General features: G+C 43.9%; 1 protein-coding gene and 1 long non-coding RNA gene across 3 annotated transcripts in view; one reads left to right on the top strand and one right to left on the bottom strand.

Annotated features, from left to right (window-relative positions):
- Nucleotides 1-1,465: 1,465 nt before the first annotated feature.
- Nucleotides 1,466-20,992, bottom strand: RAB9A (RAB9A, member RAS oncogene family). 2 transcript variants are annotated; one of them, XM_027535025.1, is made up of 4 exons: nucleotides 20,807-20,992; nucleotides 6,983-7,073; nucleotides 6,118-6,148; nucleotides 1,466-2,548 (listed from the first exon to the last, which is right to left on the bottom strand). In XM_027535025.1, exon 4 carries the CDS (start codon nucleotides 2,515-2,517, stop codon nucleotides 1,906-1,908), a length of 612 nt encoding a protein of 203 aa, XP_027390826.1. In that variant the 5' UTR covers nucleotides 2,518-2,548; nucleotides 6,118-6,148; nucleotides 6,983-7,073; nucleotides 20,807-20,992; the 3' UTR covers nucleotides 1,466-1,905. The 2 variants fall into 2 exon arrangements, with proteins under 2 accessions (XP_027390826.1, XP_027390827.1); XM_027535026.1 differs by lacking the exon at nucleotides 6,983-7,073.
- Nucleotides 19,825-23,153, top strand: part of LOC113887802 — a 15,562-nt gene continuing 12,233 nt past the window's right edge. Inside the window, exon 1 of the long non-coding RNA XR_003509836.1 lies at nucleotides 19,825-20,351. This is a non-coding gene — a long non-coding RNA (uncharacterized LOC113887802). The remainder of the gene's footprint in view (nucleotides 20,352-23,153) is intronic.

Raw genomic sequence — 23,153 nt, 5'->3', positions numbered from 1 at the left:
AATAAACAAGGTCCTACTGTATAATACAGGGAAATCCAATCTCACTAGTAGTATTCTAAGAGGAGGAAATCTGGACACAGAGAGATGGGGTTGAGGAGGTAGGGAAAGAGTTGTATGCAGAGCAAAGGTCCTCTACAAGCCATGATGAGAGGACTCAGGAAAAACTAAACCTGTCAACACCTTGATTGTGGACTTCTAGCCTCCGGAACTATAAAAGAAATCCCCATTGTTTAAACCACCCAGTCCACGTGTTATGGCAGCCCTGGCAAACACAATATTCTTTCCTTATGTACTAAAAATCTATGTGGATATCCAAGAGACTGACACATGGCTGCCTGCACAAGCAGGAAATGGAGACATTGGTTCCTTATGCCTTCTACTTTTCAACCATGTGACTCTATCATCTATTCAAATAATAAACAACAAAAAATGTACTCCTAATATCCGTTGGTGACCAAGGTATAGGAAACGTTAATATCCTACTGCCAGCTAGCTAGCAGTCAAGAAGGGCTTGACTGTGAGACATCCATGTGGCAAATAAATGAGATGGGTCTACTATAATGGAAATACATCCAGACAGATTAAGCGAAAAGGGCATGTCACCAAACAATGGGCAGGCATACTTGGTTTAAAATAACAAAGCAAGTCCCCTAGAGAAAAAAATAAAGGCAATATATAATATACACTAATTTGTTAGTAGTGGATGCCTATTTTTTGAGTGGAGGATGAGTTTGGAGAAGCAGAATTGATTATAAATAATAAAAACTAGAGCTCTCTCTTCATCAACCTGAGAACATAAAGAGATTTAATCTCCCCAAATTTAAAATGTGAAAATGTTTTGCTTACAGCCAAACTGTCTGCTGTGTTAGGAAGTTAAAGACTTTCAAAATCTTAGCTTACTGTAATGATATTCTTTGTCAGTGGTTCCCAAGCTATGGGGCCAGGGAGGGAAGTATCTCAGTCTAGCTGTTCCCAAAACATACTCCCCTGCCACAGGCCCACCCCCACAAAAGCATGTCCCTTGATCACCCACTGCTCTACAGGCCTGGGTGCTGTCTTCACTCACATGCAGCCCAGGCATCAGTGTGCCTCTGCAGGGCAGGATCAGCGTGAAGGACACAGCACTCACAAAAGACCATGATTTGCTTTATCAATAAGTCTGGTCATTGAAGCAGAGTTGACAAAAGATCTCCTTGCGACCAAATCACCACACAGTTCAGTGACACTGGATAAATACATGCCCAAATAAAGAGGTCTTTGTTTACCCTCACACCAAGTACCAGCCAGAAGTAGGATTTCCTCCAAAAATGATAAAAGCTGGCTTCTGTGTTGAAGGGGGTGTGGCTCACGTGTGGCATTCACAAATGACAAGTGATTACTCGTGAGATCAATTCTGATACGCAGAGTGAAAAAACGAACATAAAGAGAAAGAAGTAGTAATCAAATCAAATAACCACAGTGCAAATGCATTCAATTTTAATCTTTAATAGCTAACATTATTGCTTTAGGACATGCTTTCCCTGAACCAGGAACAGAATGCTAATTACATAAAAATATACACATAGAAAAAGTAGTTCTCCATATTCCCAGGGAAAAGACAGTAACTTCTAGGATACTTAAGTGTTTTAATTATAAAGTCTTGGTCATTTCACTTATTAGCTCTGTAACATACATATTTAAATTAAACATTATTAGACAGCCGTTACAATGGGTACGTGTCAGGCGCCATTACTGAGTAAATGGATTCTCCCATGAGGGGATGTGTCGCTTCCCCCACCCACTGACAGGCAGCAGCACGGTTAATGGTTGAGTATGTGATGCGTTGCTGCACACGCGTACCCTCTTCTCCGCCCAGAGCCCATCTGCGCATGTGGGTGAGCTGGTCAGGTTGCACTGGCTACCTCTCTAACTTCCACAGCAAGACGAGCTGGGCTTGGGCTTCCGGTGCAGACGGACCGTGTCTGTCTGAATCAAGGGATCCGACCTATCCTCGGTAGCGAGCACTCTTCGAACTGCTTCCTCAAAGGCTGCAGCGACATTCGTGGCATCTTTTGCACTCGTTTCAAAGTAGGGATAGTCGCCGTTGTCCCGGCACCAGGCTTGGGCTTCTTCTGCAGACACTTGCCGCTCGCTGATGTCAACCTTGTTGCCCAGAATCACAAAAGGAAAGCTTTCGGGCTCTTTCACATCTGCGTAATATATGAATTCTTTCTTCCAGTTACTCAAATTCTGGAAGCTCTGAGAATCATCGACACTAAAGGTAAGCAGGCAACAGTCAGAACCTCTGTAGAATGGTGTCCTCAGGCTTCTGAAGCGCTCTTGACCAGCCGTGTCCCAGATCTGCATGGTGACAAAGTGTCCATCCACCTCCAAATCTTTATTTAAAAACTCCACACCTATTGTATGGAAGAGCTGGGCATCAAACTTATTAGTCACATATCTGTTCATTAGAGAACTCTTCCCAACACCACCATCTCCAAGGAGAATGACTTTGAAAAGCGATGATTTTCCTGCCATTATTAATCTCAAGATCTCTGACTGTGGAACCCTGTAAAACAGAAGAGTACCATTACATTCTGTTAGACCTGTACCTAGTTCCACGTGCCTCTCTGAACATCAGTGCTAAGGGAAAGAAAACGCAGGGAATACGTGACAGCAAGAGATGTCACCTATTGAGCTCTGTACCTCGCGCCAGGCACCATCGGACCATCACTCCCGACAACCACTGCTGAGGGCTCGTTCTTCCCCTTCCTCCGGTCACCCTTGACTGAGGCTGGCACTCAAAGCCGAGTCTAACCTCCAAACCATCCTCTCAGCTCACAACAAGCCCTGCCACCATTTGTTAGGCAGCAGGAGACTGAAGTGGGCACATTTCCAGAGCAACTACAAACCGCCCTCTGGTGGCATGGTGCCCGTGTTCACTGATGGCTTTCCTCTCAGGCCAGGGGGCTTCTGGACAATCCCCTCTGTCTCTCTCCCAACACTATCAGCATAGGAGCTGGCAAGCAGGGAACAGGAGACAGAGTTCACTGATCTGGCTGTGAACAGACCAAAGCCAACCACTTGAGTAAAGGACTCTGTTCTCTTCACTGGGGATACTTAGTTCGCTAACATTAACGTCAGCACCAATGGAATTTTTATCATAATATAGTAACCTACCACATTCTACCCATAAGATTCGTTTGGGCAGCTCCAACACTTCTGAACAAATGGGAGCCTGGGCTGTCTGTTACTTGTATTTCGAGGGGGGATGCAATGAACCTTAAACCAAAATGTGGTATGGTGCCCATGCTTTAAGGGGAAGCCCTGGGGAAGGACTAGACTGCCCCGTACACCAGCCTGGGGAAGTGAGGAGGGCAAGGGTGGGGTGGCGTGGCATATGAAGATTCAGACACCTATTTACAGCCTGGTGGGAGCGTTGTTCTTATTTAAGGCTTCTATTTTAACTCTTTATTATGGAAAATGTCAAACATACACAATTTTGGAATAATGAGAATAATTAATGATACCGCACAGACCCTAAACCTAGTTTTGCCAATTATCAACTTACAGCAAATCCTGTGTGCTCCATAGTGTCCCGTTTTCCCTTCTCCCAAATTATTCTGAATCAAATTATAGCATGTAGTCTGTAAATATTTCAGTATAAAATGGCTTTTAAGATATGAAAATTTGTAAAAGCAGACAATCTTTAGTACCGTCTAACAGTACTCTCTGCAACAAAGGAGACATCCTCCATGTGGACTGTCTGATATGACAGCCACTAGCCACATGTGGCTATTGAGCACTGAACTTGTGCTCAAGTTCAACTTGGGAGAAAGGAAATGAATTTTAAATTTTCTATAGTCTTAACTAATTGGAATAGTCACATTTAAAGAGCAAACAGCTGTACTGGATAGCACAGCCCTACAGCAAAAATGGCAATTAACTTTCACATGCAAGTAGATAATGTGAATCCCTCAATGGGTAGGTAGCAAAGGCATGAACAATAACTGTTATATTGACTAGGATGATTCACTGCAGTAGGGACCTCCCTGGAGGTCCAGTGGTTAAGACTCCATGTTTTCACTGCAAGGGGCCCAGGTTCGATCCCTAGTTGGGGATCTAGTAAGATTCCACATGCTGAGCCATGTCACCCAAAAGAAAAAATAAATCATTGCAGTAAACAAACATTATCTGGCAATCTCCTGGTATACACAAGCATGACCCAGTATAACGTAATTGAACACTCCCCATAACCAGCAAGAATTCATCTTCCTACTACATGCTACCACACTATTCTTACAAACATGTAGCAACTTGCCCCTCTTATTGGCTCTCTGAAATTACTTGCTACAGTAATTACTACTATAATCTAAACAATTTAAATTGGTGAGGCAATCAGGGAGCATACTACCTGGAGACTTTTCAACCTCAGCACATGGCTCTGCCCACCACCCAGGCTAAATTACTGTCAGAAAGGAAACTGAAACTATCTCAAACCCCTTCATTTCCTGACACAGTAACAGTGCACTAAATCGGTTCCTTTGTTTAATTCTTTGGAATCTTGCTTACATGACTTCAACCCAGAAAAAAAGAGTAGCAAAACCAAAAATGCACACCAACTATTCTTACATAGGGAAAGTGAAAGTACTAGTCACTCAGTCCTGTTCGACTGTTTGCAACCCCAAGGACCATATCCCGCCAGGCTCCTCTGTCCATGGGATTCTCCAGGCAAGCATACAGAAGTGGGTTGCCATTTCCTCCTCCATGGGATCTTCCCAGCCCAGAGATCAAACCCGCGTCTCCTGCCACTCCTGCATTTCAGGCGGATTCCAGACAGATTCTTTACCACTGAGCTACTGGGGAAGCATCTGCTAATGCCCCCTCCTTAACATTCTTCAGTGGTCTTCCAGACTCAGGTCTAAGTCCAACTTCTAAGGCAAGACACCTGGTCCTGTTCCCCATTCTCAGCATCAGCCATCCAGAAATGCACTGTCAAGTGGAAGTGAAATTCAGATCCACGGGCTCAGCCCACATACTCACCTTTACCCTGGCCCACGCTGCTCTCCCTGCTGGCGACCCCACCCACTACATCTAAGTAACCTGGCCCTCAGAACACTCTGTCATCCCTAACACTGTAAACTTCCCCCAGCAGCCCCTCATTTGAGGACTGTTCCTTTCCCAGGGTTTTCAAGATACATAAACAGGGACGTTTCATGTTGTGTTGTAAGGGTGTAAAAGACGTGCTCAATTCTAGTCTACCATTTACCCCAGGACTCTAGTTAAGTCTCTAGTTAAGTGTCTAGTTTGCTAGACACAAACTTCCACTGCACAGCATCAACTTGTTAGTATCTTTACATCACATTATAAACCAGACTGTGCAATCTAACAGCCTCCACCCAGACGAGAGGTTACATATCTACCGAATTAAGTCTTAGAAATTCCTTGAGATTTGTAATCATAACTTTTATCAGGATACTTTGATAGTTCTTTTCTTCTTGCATAATAATGTGGGATTTGGGATACGCTAGACTCACACACCAGGAAACAGGTACATTTTTTTACATTTCCCATATGTAATTTGGGGCCTCCCAGAGGGGAAGTGTGGTGGGCTGCCGTCTCTGGGGCTGCACAGAGTTGGACATGACTGAAGCGACTTGGCAGCAGCAGCAGCAGCAATCCTATTTGGGAGTATGTTGGCATTTGCTCAGACAACTAATATAGACATGCACAACTCGCTCAGTCTAGCTGCAGCACTGAATACAGACACACATATGATAAAGATGATTATACAAACTATCTTATTTCCCACTTACATCTAACAAAAGTTAGCTTGATGCAGTCTATCATTAACATAACATAATTAGCTTATGAACATTAAAATTTTTCCCCTTTTCTTCTCTAAAAACAGAAAAATCCTTTGAAACCTCTTTAGTATAAGCTGAATGAATAAAGGTATCCTGCTATGTTCTTTTCAAGACTTACCTTAAAATGTAATATGAAGCCTTTTATACTTCAGTTTAGGATTGCCCAAAGGCAATAATTTTCACCCAAGCTAAAATACGACTTTCGCAATCAGCTAAACACTATAAAGAAATCTAAATAAGAAAAGCATAACACACAGGCCATAAATCTTACCTTAATTGTTCAGTTCAAGCATCATCATTATCTGCAAAGAAAAAAATGTGAAAGCTCACCTTAGCAATATACATTCAGTCTGTTTTCATAATTTTAAGAGTAAACACAATAATTAAAAAGTAAAAGAAATGTCCGACTTTTATTAGTAGCTAGATTCTTAGTTTATAACTGATTCATGTTAAGGTTTGACAGAAAACAACAAAATTCTGAAAACCAATTACCCTTCAATTAAAAAATAAATTAAAAAAAAAAAAGGAAAACTGCACCTGCAAGCTGTCTATGAACTTTCTCAGCCTAAAAGTAGCCCTAGAATCAAATACACTTTGTTTTTTTTAAGAAGTACATGTCCCCATCCACCCTACTTTTCTAAGTATCCCATTCAGACAAATATAAAATCTGGTTAAGATGAAATGTAAAATATTTCATTTGTTGTTCAAATTCTGCCCAAATTTTGAGTGATTTAGAATAATCACATTCCAGAGAATACAATCAAGGCATCACCAACTCAATGGACAGGAGTTTGAGCAATCTCCGGGAGATAGCGAAGGACAGAGAAACCTGGCATGCTGCAGCCCATGGGGTCGCAAAGTCAGCTGAGCAACTGAACAATACCAACAAGGATAAAAGAAGGGCCACTCAAGGGACAGGCACCTAACGTGACACAGGAAAATCTGGGCTAAGGCAGCGCAGAATATCCTGAAGCTTCTTTCTGGGCAGCCAGAGCAGAGGGGAAACTTTGTGAGTTAACAAAAGCCACTGGCAGAAAGGAGAACTGGCTCCCTGTGCCAAAGCCCAAGAGCCCGTACCCACGGCCAAGCTCTTGGACACCCTGCAGCTTGGGGACTCTGGCAACAGCAGGACCTACCAGAGGGCTGAGGAAAGATTCACTGAGACACGGACACCAGGGAAAGCAGCTCACCACTGTGCCAGGCTCATGGCCTGAGCGCAGACAGCTTCTGTGGAACAAACACATGAAGAAGCCTTTACTGATAGTTTCATGGAAACCAGACAGGATTCTTTCATGGCCATTTCTTCAGCCAAATTTCTAGAAGAGTCACAGGCAGAACAAATGAGAGGGCAATGCAGGCCGATATTAGAAAGCCAAAGGAGCCTAGTCCCACACACCAAATTCAGTGTGGAGGTTTCCTGGGCCAACCAGGCTGTGCTAAAGCACTAGCCTCTTTCCAACTAAACCAACAGTTTCAAACTCCTCTCCCTCCCTTTTTTAAAAGCAAAGGGCATTTCTGTGGGACTTAAATGAATTCAATTATAAATTCAATCAATGAAAAACACGATACCCTTCAAAATCTTGACACTTAGGAGTTAAGGACAAAACCACCACCACCCTCACAATTACTGAGCCCTTCAGGCCACTGACTTTGCATTTCTGCATCCACTCGCCACCAGCTACCCTAGGGATGAGGACTCTGACTCAGAGAGGTGACATTCCTTGCTGGCGGTCACACAGCTAGGAAAGGGGTGCAAGTGTCCACCCCAGGGGCCTCTGACCCTGACAAGTGGCTCTGACCACTGCACAGCTCCGGCTGGAGGAGGAAGGAACTGGGGCAGGCGGGGTATGACTGGAACCAGGACCGGGGTGCAAAGGCACCCACGTGGCCAGGGAGAGCCCAGGGCAGACCACCTGGAGCCAGCAGTGGGGGGCGCCGTGGCGAGGTGGAGCGAGGAACGAGCTGTGCGGCCACGGGACTTTACGGGCAGGCCACCAAAAGACTTCTGCCAATGCCCTCAGAGTGAGCCTACCCGCATCCCTGAGCAGATGCGGAGTCCAGAAAAGCATCTGTCTGCGATCACAAGAGCAGGCTATATGGGGAGGGCAGAAGGGAGGCCAGGGGCAGAGTGGTGGTGGCTCACTTACCATCCCTCTCCAACCACTGACGGTGTCAGCGTGCTCTGGGGTGGCTGGCCTCCTACTAGAGACTGCAGTAAGCTACTCACCCCAAACCCCTCCTCCCGCTCACCCATGGCCAGGCGGCTAGATCTCAGCTCCCTGGAAACCCTGCCCCCGCGCTCCTGGCACCCCCGCAGGCACCTCTGCATGCAGAGGCAATACTGAGATCAGAGTGCCTCCCAGGGCAACTTCACGTTTGTAAAGAGGCAAGATCTCAAAAAAGATTCAGTTAAGGGAAATGTCTTATACTATGATAAAAATGCCCAGATTTTTCCCTGAGCCATCCATTTTCTAAACTCTACACCAAAAATACATCCCCATACCATTCTAAAACTACTCGCCCTCAAAAAACAGCAAGGAGAAAAAAAACATTGCAAAAATGTTCCCAGTGGAGCAAATGGAAATGACCTAAATGCATAATTGGGGATGCTCTGCAGCCCTTGATTAGACTGGAGACACAGGTCTGTAGAAATGTATTAAGTAATAAATCCAAAGAATGTGTACACCGTGATGACACCATGTAAAAAATTCATAGGTTAACATGAAAGTCTGCAAGAAAATCTCAAACAATCAACACCAAGTCTTTAAAGTCCTGACTTGATTTCACACTCATACTCCTTTTTCAAATATCAAAAGTATTCTTTTAAAGCAAGAACAATCATTTATTTTGCTCTTGAATCTGCAATTTGGGCAGGGGTTGGCAAACTCAGAAGCATTTTTTAAAACTTCATTTTCACTTAAAGCCTAGCTTGACTGAATGCTGTAATTGAAACAGAAATAATTTTCTTTTAAATTTTCTTCAAATACTGCTACCCACCAGACCTTAAGGACAACTGCTTCCTAAATTTTTCTATAACTCAGATTATATTAAAAATAATTCAACATGAAACCCAAAACACAAGCAACAGAAGAAAAAATAGGTCAAATGAACTTCATCAGAATCTAAAACTTTTGTGTTTCAAAGGGCACTACCAAGAAAGTGAAGACAATCCACAGGATGGGAGAAAATACTTGAAAATCATTTATCTGATAAAGGACCAGTATCCAGGAACTCTTAAAATAATAATTTAAAAAGCAATTTAAAAATGGACAAAAATGGTCAATATCATTAGCCAGGAATGAAATGCAAATGAAAACTATAATGAGATACCTCTTCACACCCAAAAGGCAGACAATAACAAGTGTTGCTGAGGATGTGAGAAAACTAGACCTGTCATACACTGCTGGTGGGAAGGCAGAATGGTGCAATGATAATGAAAACAATCTGCGGTTCCCCAAAACGGTAAACACAGAATTACCATCAGTTCAGTTCAGTTCAGTTCAGCTGTTGTGTCAGACTCTTTGCGACCCCATGGACTGCAGTACTCTCCTACGTATGTACTCAAGAGAAATAAAAACACATCCACACAAAAACTTGTACATGAATAGTGTTAGTGTTAGTCGCTCAGTCGTGCCCGACTCTTTGCGACCCCATGGACTGCAGTCCACCAGGCTCCTCTGTCCGTGAGATTTTCCAGGCAAGGATACTGGAGTGGGTTGCCATTTCCTTCTCCAGGGGATCTTCCCAACCCAGGGATTGAACCCGGGCCTCCTGCACTGCAGGCAGATTCTTTACCGACTGATCTACAAGGGAAGCCATGTACATGAAGAGCATAGTATTAATCATAATAGCCAAACCATGGAAACAGCACAATGTGCATCAACTGATGAATAATAAAAATGTGGCCTCTCCATACAATGGAAGATTAATCAGTCACAGGAAAGAATGAAGTTCTGATACATGCAACTACATGGATGAACCTCAAAAACATGATAATTTAAGGAAGCCACACACAAAAGGCCATACATTATACCATTTACATGAAATGTTCAAAATAGGCAAATCCACAGAGACAGAAAGTAAATTTGTGTTCCAGGGAACGGTGAGTGACTGCTAATGGGCACAGGTTTCTTTTTGTGTGTGTGTGGGGAGAAGGTATATGACAAAAATACTCCAGAATTAGTGGTGATGATTGCATAATTCAGTGTCTATACTAAAAACAACTGAACTGTACACATTAAAAAGGTAAGCTTTATTGTATGTGAATTATAACTAAATAATCTAGACATATTTTTATTGATACACACACACACACACACACACACACACACACACACTCAGCCTGAGAATTAGCAATAAGACCCTAATTTATATGTGCCACAAATGATCTCCTTGTCCCTTCAGCAGTATCCTTTTCAATAAGCAGTTACACACACAGTAAATACTCCGTCAGGATTACAAGATCACGTGCTGGCAACAATGAAGGTTAACTATGGTGCACACTCATCTGAATGGGAAGTTGGTTAAGTAGGTTACTGGCAGGAAAGAAAATGAACTATGTTTTCAACAGATACCTCAAAACTAAAGATAAAAAGAGAGCATTGAATGCCAGCCCTTTGCTTTTTATAACACTCTTTTCCAACTTTTCAATCGTGCACTTTTATCTTGTACTATCAATTGTTTACGGATAGTGTAGAGGAGCCTTTTCTCTGGTCTCTATCTCCATGCTCACTTCCAAAGCTGATTATTACAATAAACCAAGGGGGGAGTCAAATCCAAGCATGGAGAATATATATCTCAAACAGAAATGTTTGTGTGGATTAAAGGTAGACCCTTTTTATTGGTCATGGACCTAACTGCTTCTATCCGTACACATAACAAAACCCAATTCTTTGTTTATTACTTTTATTATATAGGATTTTGAGCACGGCATTCAAAGAGCTCTCCAACCTCACATACCTACCTGCTTGTCCCAATTGTAACCCTACAGGTCACCACTCCCAAACCTATCAGGCATTTACTGTCCAGCCTTTGCTCAGGCCCTTATCTTGCACTAGGAGTTCCCTCCCCACATCTTGACAGCTATGAAAATCCTAGTTATCTACAGGCCCACTTTTGCCACGTCCCTCACAACCTAATCTTTCTCTTCATTTTCATCATCATTCCACTTCTATTACAGCTCTCATTCACTTATAGTTTCCTAATTACACTGTCAGCTCCCTGGAGGGACACACAACACCTAATGCCACCCGTTCACGGGCCCTTTTTTGGGTCTGCAACATCTAGTACACAGCTTTCCACACACTGAGGTATCAAATGAATGCTAAATTGAGAACCATGAGTAAACTACTTCCTCCTTCATTCTTGCTATTCTTTTTTTTTTTTTTTTCATTCTTGCTATTCTATTCTTATTTTTCTATTTGTACTTTCCGTACTTGCAGTTTTTTCTCTATTCAATCAGTTCTTCCCCCATTCTGTTTTTGAGGTCTATTAAAATATGTGGGAGAAGACAAAAAAAATTTGATTCTTACTTGAAACTCAAATGAGAAAACCACTTTAAAATAAGTACTCTGGAATGCAGCAGGAAATGCTGAAGACCCACATTCCTGTTAACAAGCTGCCGAAAGGATGCTAGGTTTATAAACGGCTTCCTCAAATTCTCAGGTTTTCAAATCTGAAACCCCTTGACTAACTCTCATTTCCAAAAATTTAAACTGAATTTATCACTCCTGACTTAAATTTAGGAACAGATCTTTTTTTTTTCTTCTTTTCAAAATCACATGTTTCTTTTGCACTCACTCTTAAATGTCCCCGTTAGAGGCACGCCACTTTATTTCATATCACAGCTTGAGAAACTGAGGCTCAAAGAAACTAACCAAGGCCACAAAGGCATGGTTAATCCCTCCATCGTTTCTATTTTCACCTAGGCTGTATTTATTTCCTTATCTCTCAATACAGGTGTGTCTCACTTAACAGCCTCTTAGCTCCACTCTTTTATTTCCGGTCTTCCTGGGTGTCTTGCTGAACAAGGCATGTCAAGGAAGTCATTAAGTATAATAATGGGCACTATCTCTACAGCAAGAAGTGGAGCATAACAAAATGAATTAAGCAAATAGCACAGGCACAGACCAACCTGGAAGGCACAACTTGCCACATGAAAACACGTTATCTAGGTGACCACTGAGCCTTGCCTCAGAGACTGCTAGAGAAGGAAAAAACTGTACAAATCAAACCACGCTATATCACGAAGTCAGAGCAGCTCATCCTACTTAAAGAAGTCGTTCCATGAGTGCTCTTTTATGAAGATCAGGCATCTAGTAGAAATATAAACTCTCAGTTTTGCTTAAAACAAGGCACCTTTGTAGTTAGATATACTAACTAATCATTAACAGTGGTGGAGTGAGTAGGTAGGGAGGAGAGAGGAGAAAAAAATACATTTGGTTAAGGAACTCAATTTTCTTAAATTATCCTGAAAATAGAGAGCAGTGTGCTCCAACACAACTTTCTGTGATGAAGGAAATGTTCTTATGTCCAATATAGTAGTCACAAACCACATACAGCTACTGAGCGCTTGAAATGTGGCTGGTCCAACTGAGGAAGTGAAGTGTTAATCTCATTTCAATTCGGTTACATTTAAGTTGCTACATGAGTACTGCATTGGAAAGTACAGGCATGGAGTGTGCTTAACTGAGAGTCCATTAAAGAGCTGCAGGGGGAAAATGCACCTTCTAGAATCATAGGTGAGACAAGGGTGAGTGAATGGATGGAACTGTGCTTGAGCCTTCCACTGGAAAGAGTCAAAAAGGTTTCATCAGGTTCTTAATGGAGTATGCACCTCAAGAAATGATCAATTAAATATATTTTTTTAAAAAAGTGATCAATAAGCGTCTGCAACATTTGTATATTTCGTGTGATTAATTTGTGTAGTTCATAAGACCCTCAAGACTTTCACCTTTACTTGCCATTACTGTTTCGAGGTTCTCTCCCTTACCCATAAGACTTCATTAATATTACACTTGGACCATGAACTGTGACAGTTCAATCAAGAGACTTATTCACAGAAAACTGCTAATCCTGTGAGGAAAACATTTTGTTCTTCGTTTTATTTAATGAAGTCCTCAAAAGGAACAAGCATAAATTTACCTGTAACGAAGACACCTGAAAAATGCACTTGAAATGCTTGACAGAAAAGAGTGGGGATAGTTTTAAGGCTGCACTTTGGGGGACAAAATTAAAATGCAAACAAATGAATAAAAGTCATAAAATAGGAATACTACACTATGAAGTAGAGCAGGGTATTTCAGGAAGAAGACTGCATTGTGAAAGAAAGGAATGTGAATGTGCATGTTAGAAAAATATATTAAGAGCAACGAAACACAAACTGAACATGATCTGCGATGATCTGCTGTAACTTAAGGGAACCCTGCTTCTGACTCGTCTCTTCAAGTTAGGTAAGAAACCTGCTTGATATCTTTAATTTGAAGCAGAAAGGGGTGAGGGCTGGAGAAACTTCCATGTAAGCTCAGGGAAGAGTCAGTATAGCAACACTCCCCACAAGGCATGAGGCCACAGCAAGGTAGAACTTTTTGGCTGTTAGAGAAATTAAGTAAGAGGGGTGGAATTTCCCAAGAAGATCTATTTCAAGAGAACAGCTGTATATCCAGCATATAGGACTGAACTAGATTAGAGATTCCCATTCTGCTGGGAAACCGTCACCAGGTCAAAATGAGAAGAAACATCAGAGTGCTGCAGGGAGCCTTCTAGAAAGTTCACCACACGTCTCCATCGCTGATGCTGTAGTCTTCAGTACCCCACCAAGGTACTGAAGCTGACTTGGCTTACAAAAACCTTCCCGAGCCCAGACTTACTCCGTCATCATGACACACTTGGCTCTGTGCCTGATCAACTCTGCACCTGCTCACTGAATGGAGGTTCTCAACCTCTCTATCCCCCCGAGCATCAGCAGAAGTCACGGGAGACTTCCCAAAGGCCAATCCAAGGGCTTCTCCTCAGTCCTCATCTAAAACCCCTAAGGCACACGCAGCCCTAAAGCGATTGAAGAAAAAAGTGTCCCCTGAGGACTTCCCCGTGTACGCTTCTACAAACACACCTCCTGGTTGACCAGTGTCTTCACGAGAGGCCCACCCAGTGGACAGTGAATTCTAAGATGGATCAATTTGTCTGAATGTATTACCTGGCATCAAAGCTCAAAGGAGTACCCTTCTGAGGGCATTTGTTTTAAAACAAGTAAGATAATGGGAAAGGGTCTTGCAAGTACCACACCTCTAACTAGAGGCATCAGTGGGACCTTCAAGTCTTAGCCAGGACTCAGTCACCAGTACTGTCTGTTAGGTCTAATGGCCTGGCAATGACCTTGAAAATGCTTCCTACTTCACTGTCCATAAAGCTACCCTGCCTTCTCTGCCCCTCACCCCATTAGCTTTCTGCAACCCAAATGGCTCCCTTTTCTAAGAGGCTCTTAGAGCATATATATCACCAGGTTGATGCCCTTGCTGTTGTTCAGTCACTAAGTCATGTCAGGCTCTGTGACCCAAGGACTGCAGCCTGCCAGGCTTCCCTGTCCTTCCCTCTCTCCCAGAGTTTGCTCACTCATGTCCGTTGTGTCAATGATGCCTTTACCTCTTCCCAAACCATATCTTCCTGGGATATAAAAACCTAGTGATTCCTAAAGTCCACCTCCACCCTTCTGCCCCTTGGGCACCAGATAAGAATTCCAACCCCTTTTATAATACAGTCATCTGATGAATTCAGATGGCAGTTCAAATTCAACAGATATAAAAACCAAGCTAATTATTTTCCCCATTTTCAAAATCTCTTTCTTCTGTCTTACCCATTTCACCCACACAAGAAACGTGTCCAGTTCACTCCCTGCTTACTGCCACCATCTTGTTTGCTCAAATAACAAATGCTATGACTACAATAACATCAGCCGCCACTGTTCTCTGAGTGTCTACTAGGTACCTGGCGCAGAGCACCTTGAAGTCACCCGCAACGCAGATGCTACCACCCATGCTTTATGGATCAATAAACCAAGTTCATAAAGATTGAATAACTTCCCCCTGGTATAATTGAACAGGGCAGGTCAAACACGTGTGACCTTCACTCCCATCAAAAGAAAAGAAAAGTCAAAAAAATATACAAAGCCAAAAAGGACAACAAGAGAACAACTGTAGTGAGAGACAGCAACAAAACCAGGAAGACGGAAAGTAAAGTGACAAACTGAAGAGCCAGGAAACCTACCTGGGGAGAAACAGCTGTCAAGGAGAAATCGGCCCCGAGGGCATGGGGCGCATCTCAGCAAAGACGCATACAGGCTGGCTGGGTAGAAAGCACAAGGGGAAACCCCATGACACCCCCTCGGCAACCAGGGGCCCCCTCCCTACCAGCAGACCTACTTCCTAATAAACTGTTCGCAGCAGGAGTTGGGACTGGAACTCTCCAGATGATGAGGGAGGGGACAGCAAGCGACAGTGCGCGCAGGGAACTGGGCAGGGCAGGTTATATGACATTTCAGAGGGCGTCACAGAGGTGCTGGCAGTCTGCAGGATGCTTCACAACCAGCGCTCAAAAGGGAGTTCATGAGTTCACGGTAGATCACACCACATTCCTTTCTATGACATCGTATCTTTGGGAGGCGGGCTTCCCTGGGGCTAGTATGATAAAAATCAGGTGCTGCACAAATATTAATGCGGAACAGGGTAAGAGGGTAGCAGCTGTTTGTTCCCAAACATTCTGAAATGTTACTGAAGAGTACTGGAACTCATTCTAGAAATGCTTTGTATTTACCAACACGTGGCCTTCCAGCAGCTCTTCTGTTCTGACTTCCAACGAAACCACAGACGTATGTTCAGGTGCGTCCACCTAATCACTGCTCTGATTACATACCCCAGCGCAAGACTGCGCCCACGAGAGTGGTCACCTAGCCGCATGCCGCACTCCAGGGAGTTCTGATATTTGCAAACCTGTTAAAGCAGTCAAACCCTCCATTATCTGTGATACGCTTCTACAGAGCAAGTGCCAGGAAGAGAAATCTGTAAGGCGCTTTTTCACACTTCTCCAACACTGACAAATACAGCCCCTCTCACAAGAATGAACCTTCTGGAGACGACCTTAGCCTCTGTTCCCCCAAAACCTAACCCAGTTCACAAGAACCTGGGATGAAAATGGTTCAGCCCACACAGACCCAGCAGTCAGTTCACTGGATGCCGTGCTCTGCTCTCCTTCACTCCTGGATAATGAATGTGGCCACGGGATGAATGTAGCAAGCTGTTCCATACTGTTTCTCCATCCCCCTCTAACAATAGCAGACACTGGGAAGGCATCAGGCCGTGGACACAAGTGGGGCCTGTGTTCTGAGTCCCTGCACTGCAACGAGCAGGTTGAGGGCAGCCAGTTTGGTGAACCTCCATGGCCTGTCTTGCTCCATTCTGTATTTCTTCCCAGACACAGGGCTGGCTCTCCCCAGCCCACGCTGATCTAGCTGCGACCTCACCTACATGCGCTCACCACTCGTCATCCTCTCTATGTTCGTGATAAGCACCAGCATGCCCTACTCTGCACCCGGCATGGTAAAAAATTAACAGAAGGTAATGGAAGAACCCAGGATGTGCAAACACCCGGAGCTCACCTTCACAACACGTGCTATGCCAAGAGTCACGCTGGGGAAGTTCTCTCCAGAGCAGAGGCACCCCCAGCCTCCCTGGCAAGCTCCAACCTCCCCTCCCCAACACAGGGCAGCCAGGCCCCCTCACCTACACACCTGGGTCCCCCAGCTCTCCTCCAGAAGGAACCTTGACCTTTCATCTGCATCACAGCTCTCCAAACGCCCTGGGGCCTTTTGTGAGTTTACCAACCCCCTCAAAAAAAAAATTCTTAATACATGTTCTGTTGATGATCTACTTAGTCACAGGCTCTATTTTCTTTTCCTTGGTTTTGATTAACAAATTTATTACCAAGCTACCTTTCAAGTGAGACCTGTTTCTCACACACACAGACACACACACACTTTTCCATTTGGCTTATTTCCTTCTGTTGCTTCACCAGCTTGCCTGAGGCAGAACTCCAGGCAGCCCTCCTTTTACTGTGCTTCACAGTTATTAGGGGCTTTTTACAAACTGAAGGTTTCTGGCACTCTGCATGAAGCAAGTTTATGAGCGCCATTTTCCAACAGTATTTGCTCACTGCTTGTCTCTGCATCACGTTTTCATAATTCTTGCATTATTTTAAACTTGTTCATTATTATTATATTTGTTACCGTGATCTGTGATCAGTGATATCAGCAGTGCAAAAAGATTACAACTCACTGAAGGCTCAGACGATGGCCAACAATTTTCAGCCACAAAGTATTTTTTAATTAAAGTGTGTATGTTGGTTTTTTTAGGCATAACACACAGGTATGGTATAAACGTCTTGTAACTTTCATAAGCAGTGAAAAACCAAAACCTTTGGTCTGAAACCAAATCCAAAATATCTCCGAGGTATATCTGTACTTGGAAGCCAATAATTTGATGTCTTTACTTGGTGTCATAGATCCACAAAGGCATTACAAAGTACAACCAGCTCAATGTTACAAAGAAATGTGGTGACCTAACTTGGCCAGAGCAGCAAACCAAGTGCACATGGAGCAAGACTCCCCAGAGCAGGGGGTGCTCCTCCTGCACCATTCTCTTGATTCTCCCCAGGATAAAACCCCTGCAGTAGTAACAGAGCACACATCCCTTTGGTAGACTGCACTTGATAGCAATCATTTTCAGGTGTATAATTCAGCATCCCCTCTACCCCACAGCAGACAACTTCTGATACAAGGCAGAAAAATCTATTCATTGGCAATGAACACACTCAGTGTCCATCAGCACAAGGCAAAAAGCAAAGCTCCTCACAAAAGATGCCATGTTGACCAAATGAATAACACTCTCACAGCAATTCCTAAATAGAACCAATCTTTTTTTTTTTTTTTTTCTGGCCACGCTGCAGAGCTTTCAGGATCTCAGTTTCCCCAACCAGCAACTGAACCCAGGCCACGGCAGTGAAGGCCCCAAGTCTTAATATGCCACCAGGGAACTTTCAGGGCCAAGCCTTTAGGACTCCTCTCACTCACAAAGTTCACCTAGGAGTTACATCTGCCACCAGAATGAAGCAGTACATGGACTGAAGGGGCTAGTTTTAGGCATGATGAAAACATGCTGGAAAAAGTCAGGAAAGAATGCAAAAATCAATTAAAATTTTTTATTGCTTATTTTTTGAATTCATTGATAAAATCCATGCAGAATTATTGTCCACTGAAGCTAATTTAAGGAAGAATTTTATACTCAACAAGAATGGCTTCTCGATTTGTTTCTTGTAAATATTCACAAGTGTTCAACTTACAAAGTTATCAAAACCACATCAACCAGGGCTTGGGATTAACATACACACACTACTATATATAAAACAGATAATCAACAAGGTCCAACTGAGTAGCACAGAGGATTCTACTCAATATTCTGTAATAACCTATATGGGAAATGAATGTGAAAAAGAATGAATATGTATAACTGAGTCCCTATGCTACACACTGGAAACTAACACAACATTGTAAACCAACTATGTGGTAGCTGCTCAGTCGTGTCTGACTCTGTGACCCCATGGACTGTAGCCTGCCAGGCTCCTCTGTCCATGGAATTCTCCAGGCAAGAATACCGGAGTGAGTTGCCATGACCTCCTCCAATAAAATTGAACACAAAAAGAAAAACACATCAACCTTTCCCCATTTCACCTAAGTCCACACACAGTAAATACCATGAAACAGGTACCTATGAGCTGGTTTGCAAATGTTTTGTTTAAAAACACCTGGCCCACGACCTTGAGTAGGCTGGGTAATGAACTTTGTGGGAAGACAAAGTTAGATCCCAATCTCATGACTGTGATCAGACTGTACGCTTCAGGGAGGGGGGGACTCCCCACTGCCCTTGGTATCACTAGCACCTTTTTATCAGCAACCGAAGAGCTACTCAGAAAATGTTTGCTGACAATTCGAATACTGAAACCAAATTTCCTAAGTCAGCTTCAAAGGCCCCGAATGCCCCTCAAGTTCTCTCCAACACTTTTGCCAACGAAATAGAAAGGGGGAGCAGGGGGAGATTTCTGTTATCAGAAAATTTTTGGTCACTCTTATTCTATCAAATGAATGAATATGTCTCTCAGTCAAGGGAAATCTCTTCAAGTTCCCAAGTCCAGGAAGTTTCCTAAACAAGAACCGACAGCACATTTGAAGGACTTAGAGAAGCACTGACTGTGAGCTCTGGAGTTACATGGACTGACGTCAAGCGGGATTTCTCAACCCCAGCACAAGCAACATTTTGAGCTGGGCAACTCTCTGTGAGGAGCTGTCCTGTGCATTGTAGGATGTTGAGCAGCACCCCTGGTCTTTACTCAATAGATGCCTGCAGCACTCTCTCACATGTGTGAACCAAAAAGGCTGCAGAGGTTGTCAAATGCCACCCCTCACTAGCACTCTAAATTCACAGGGGCCTACTCGGAATCCTGGCTCTTATCTTCAGTCCTCCAGAGAACCACAGTCTAGATGGAAAAAGTGGCGGAGGAAGAAAAAATGGAAAGAGGAGAGCTTGGACAAGAGCGAACAGCACTGAAGTATTTCCTTAGTCTCCAAGAACTCGGCCAGGAGTCAAGGCCAACAGTGTTCTACTTAGTTTTCCTCAGTCTATTCTAACCTGACAAATGACAAACCAAAAATCTCTCCAACTCACAAAACTCTCCAAAGTAAATAAGTCAGCAAGCCAGAAGCTTTTTAGTATAAACTAGAGGAATTTACTATTAATACAATATCCACACACAAAAAACTGAAGACAACAGACGGCCACACCAGAGAAAAGAAAACAAAGAAAAAGAGAAACGAAAAACAGTCTCCTTAAAGGTCCGTGGCAGAAGAGTACTGAGCTTCCTTCATGTCTTGAGTTTTGTTCCACCGAAAAGTTTCTGAGATTACAGGCAATTTAGCGATTTTCCACTACAATTATGATGGCAGAGAAAGACAAGCACGAAAAATAATTTTTCATTAATTTTTTAAAAAGCAACCAAAATCTATTTTTATCAGGCCGCCGAAATCCTACATAAAGAGCGTGTTCACGTGACGATTTGGAAACTACCCGAAGTCATTCCTCAAAAGAACCCTGGTCACGGGATGTATCATCACTTGAAAAAAAAAAAAAACCCAAACCCAACTGATACTCTTCGACTTAATTAAATCGGCACTTAAAATTTTCATCTTGTCTCTTTAAAAAACGAAGTTGGAAGAACGAGAAGAACGCCATTCGGAAACCTTGGCCAGAGTCTGCATCCGATAACGGCCCAAACCGCCTCCAGCCCCTAGGATTAGTTTTATATTTCCCCCCTCGTCTCCGGAGTGGTACTAACACCTCAGCAAACGTTCACCTGGGAAGCAGGTCAGAAGTCGCCAGTATCAAATCGTGAGCGCCTCTGCTTTCTGTGAGTCACGTCAGAGTGGGTTGCTTTGGGGTGCCTGGGTGGATTTCTCCGTGTATGCGTGTTTCCCTGCGGGTAGCATATGCCCTCTCCCGCCTAGGGGTTTGTGTGGCTGTGTCCCTCTCCCTGATCCCAGCTGCTAATGGATCTCTTTCCCCGTGTGCGTCTCCAGGACTTTTAGGTGTCTGTCTTGGGGCGTGTATCTCTCTCCCCGGGTGTGTAGGTGTGGGACCCCGTCTTTCCACCTGCGTCAGACACAGTAGGAGGCAAGGGTCTACAAGTCGTCCCTTCTCCCGGGGGGTGCGGAAAAATGACCCGCACTGGCCGCGCGCGCCCCCCGCCCCAGTGCCCGAAGCCCAGGCCGCACTCGCCGTCGGCGGGCTCCGCTCAGACCCTGACGCCCGCGCAGCTGGCCCCAACCCCCGCCCAGCCCCGAGGGGAGTCGGCGCTCCGCTCACCTCACGGCCACACGGAATAAGTTCGGGAGCTTCGGGCCGGTCCGTCCGGGGGCAGGGAAAAAAAGTGAAGAGGGTCGAGGAGCCAGCAGGCAGGAGACGTCGGCGGCACGGCGCGGGTCAGTCTGCGGTTGCCCCCGTCCTGCACGGAGGGAACAACATGGCGACGGGCCGGGGCGGGGCCCGGGAAAAGCGGGCGGGACCTAGTCGGCGGGGCGGGGCCCGGGGTGGCGGGAGCCCTGGGAAGGTGGGGCGGGGCCTGGTCGGCAGGAGCCCTGGGAAGTCGGGGCGGGGCCTGATTGGGGGAATCGGGGCGCGGGGCCTCGAGGTCGCCTCCGCCCTGCCCTCACCCACTCCTTGCCGATCCCCTCTAGCTGAATCACGGGTTTTCTTCGGGTTGCGTTCTCGGGAAAAGACAGCACGGATACTAGTTACCTTTAAAAGCTGACGTAAAATGGGAATAAACAGACCGCAAAAGCACTGTCACACGATGCTATGACTACGCGGCGAAATGAATATGCAAATAGACAAGTGAATAGATTGAAAAATGAAAACATCTGTGATACTGTGAAATAACAGGATTTTTTGATTAATTTTTTAAAATTTCCTTGCTCTTAAAATTTTTACTGCCTCCCGCCTCTCTAAATATAAAGCAGTAGTGGGGAAATGTATAAAGAAGCAGTGGGAAAAGGCGGTATTGGAACTCTTAATTCCTCACTTGAAATACGGAGTTAAGTGCAGGTCGATACTGGAGACCAGAGAGGGATTTTTAGTCCCTCTATAAATATATTTTGTAGGGCAGATTTAGTTTGTTTACTTTCCAAGAAAAGGATCTCACCTTTATTGTTTCCTGGGCCCACAATCATTAACCTCTGGCTCTTTCAGTTCAGTTCACTCGCTCAGTCCTGTCCGACTCTTTGCGACCCCATGAATAGCAGCATGCCAGGCCTCCCTGTCCATCACCAACTCCTGGAGTTTACTCAAACTCATGTCCATCGAGTTGGTGATGCCATCCAGCCATCTCATCCTCTGTCCTCCCCTTCTCTTCCTGCCTCCAATCCCTCCCAGCATCAGAGTCTTTTCCAATGAGTCAACTCTCTGCATGAGGTGGCCAAAGTATTGGAGTTTCAGCTTCAGCATCAGTCCTTCCAAAGAATACCCAGGACTGATCTCCTTTAAAATGGACTGGTTGGATCTCCTTGCAGTCCAAGGGACTCTCAAGAGTCTTCTCCAACACCACAGTTCAAAAACATCAATTCTTCGGCAGTCAGCTTTTTTCACAGTCCAACTCTGACATCCATACATGACCACTGGAAAAACCATAGCCTTCACTAGACGGACATTTGTTGGCAAAGTAATGTCTCTGCTTTTGAATATGCTATCTAGGTTGGTCATAACTTTCCTTCCAAGGAATAAGCGTCTTTTAATTTCATGGCTGCAATCACCATCTGCAGTGATTTTGGAGCCCCCAAAAATAAAGTCTGACACTGTTTCCACTGTTTCTCCATCTATTTCCCATGAAGTGATGGGACCAGATGCCATGATCTTAGTTTTCTGAATGTTGAGCTTTAGGCCAACTTTTTCACTCTCCTCTTTCACTTTCATCAAGAGGCTCTTTAGTTCCTCTTCACTTTCTGGCTCTTTAGGAAGTCAATTTTGGGTAAGGAATCTAAGGTAATTATTCAGTACTAGAACAGTTCCATTTGAGAGAGTTTGTCACAAGCATAAAAGGCAATTTTAGAATCCTTGTGAAAGTGAGGCATGTGACTGAATTCTAGTTTAAGCTTAAATGAATTTTTCTTTCATAGAAAAAAATCATATCCATGCAGGGTATTTCCCCTAGCAAATATAAGTAAAGGTTTATAAAATGCAAATCTACTGATAATAGGGAGGATGAAGAGATTCATTGGCTTATTTTAAAACACATAATTAAAACTACACAACAAAACATGTAAGAACTTTAATCTTTCAAAAGAACACCAAAATAGACAGTGTTAGATCCAGTGGACTAAATTGCAACAAAGAAGCCATGGGTCACTAAGGAAATGCTATCTGAAAAATTCTAGATCTATGTCATAATCATAGACAAGGAGTGATGCAGTAAGGGTTTATCGTCATAATCGCTAATACCAACCAGCTATTAATCTGTGCACTTATGAAATTAGTGTATCTTGACTTAAAGAAAGCCTTGAGAAATCTAAGAATTTTCAAGAAAGGGTCCTAAGAAGGCCCTACAAGTGATTCTTAGGCTGTTTCAAAATGTGAGTGAGCCATATAGACATATCTGGTTGTAGCCATAGTCAGCACCTGAAGAAAGAACATGGTGGTGGTGGTTTAGTCGCTCAGTCAT

Source organism: Bos indicus x Bos taurus, chromosome X, assembly GCF_003369695.1.
Source record: "Bos indicus x Bos taurus breed Angus x Brahman F1 hybrid chromosome X, Bos_hybrid_MaternalHap_v2.0, whole genome shotgun sequence".
Lineage (NCBI taxonomy): Eukaryota > Metazoa > Chordata > Mammalia > Artiodactyla > Bovidae > Bos > Bos indicus x Bos taurus.
The sequence above is the reverse complement of the archived record's forward strand: the minus strand, read 5'-3'. Positions and strand labels throughout refer to the sequence as shown.

Excerpts from the sequence above, each read along its gene's own strand:
- RAB9A (XM_027535025.1), bottom strand. The coding sequence starts at position 2,517 with ATGGCAGGAAAATCATCGCTTTTCAAAGTCATTCTCCTTGGAGATGGT.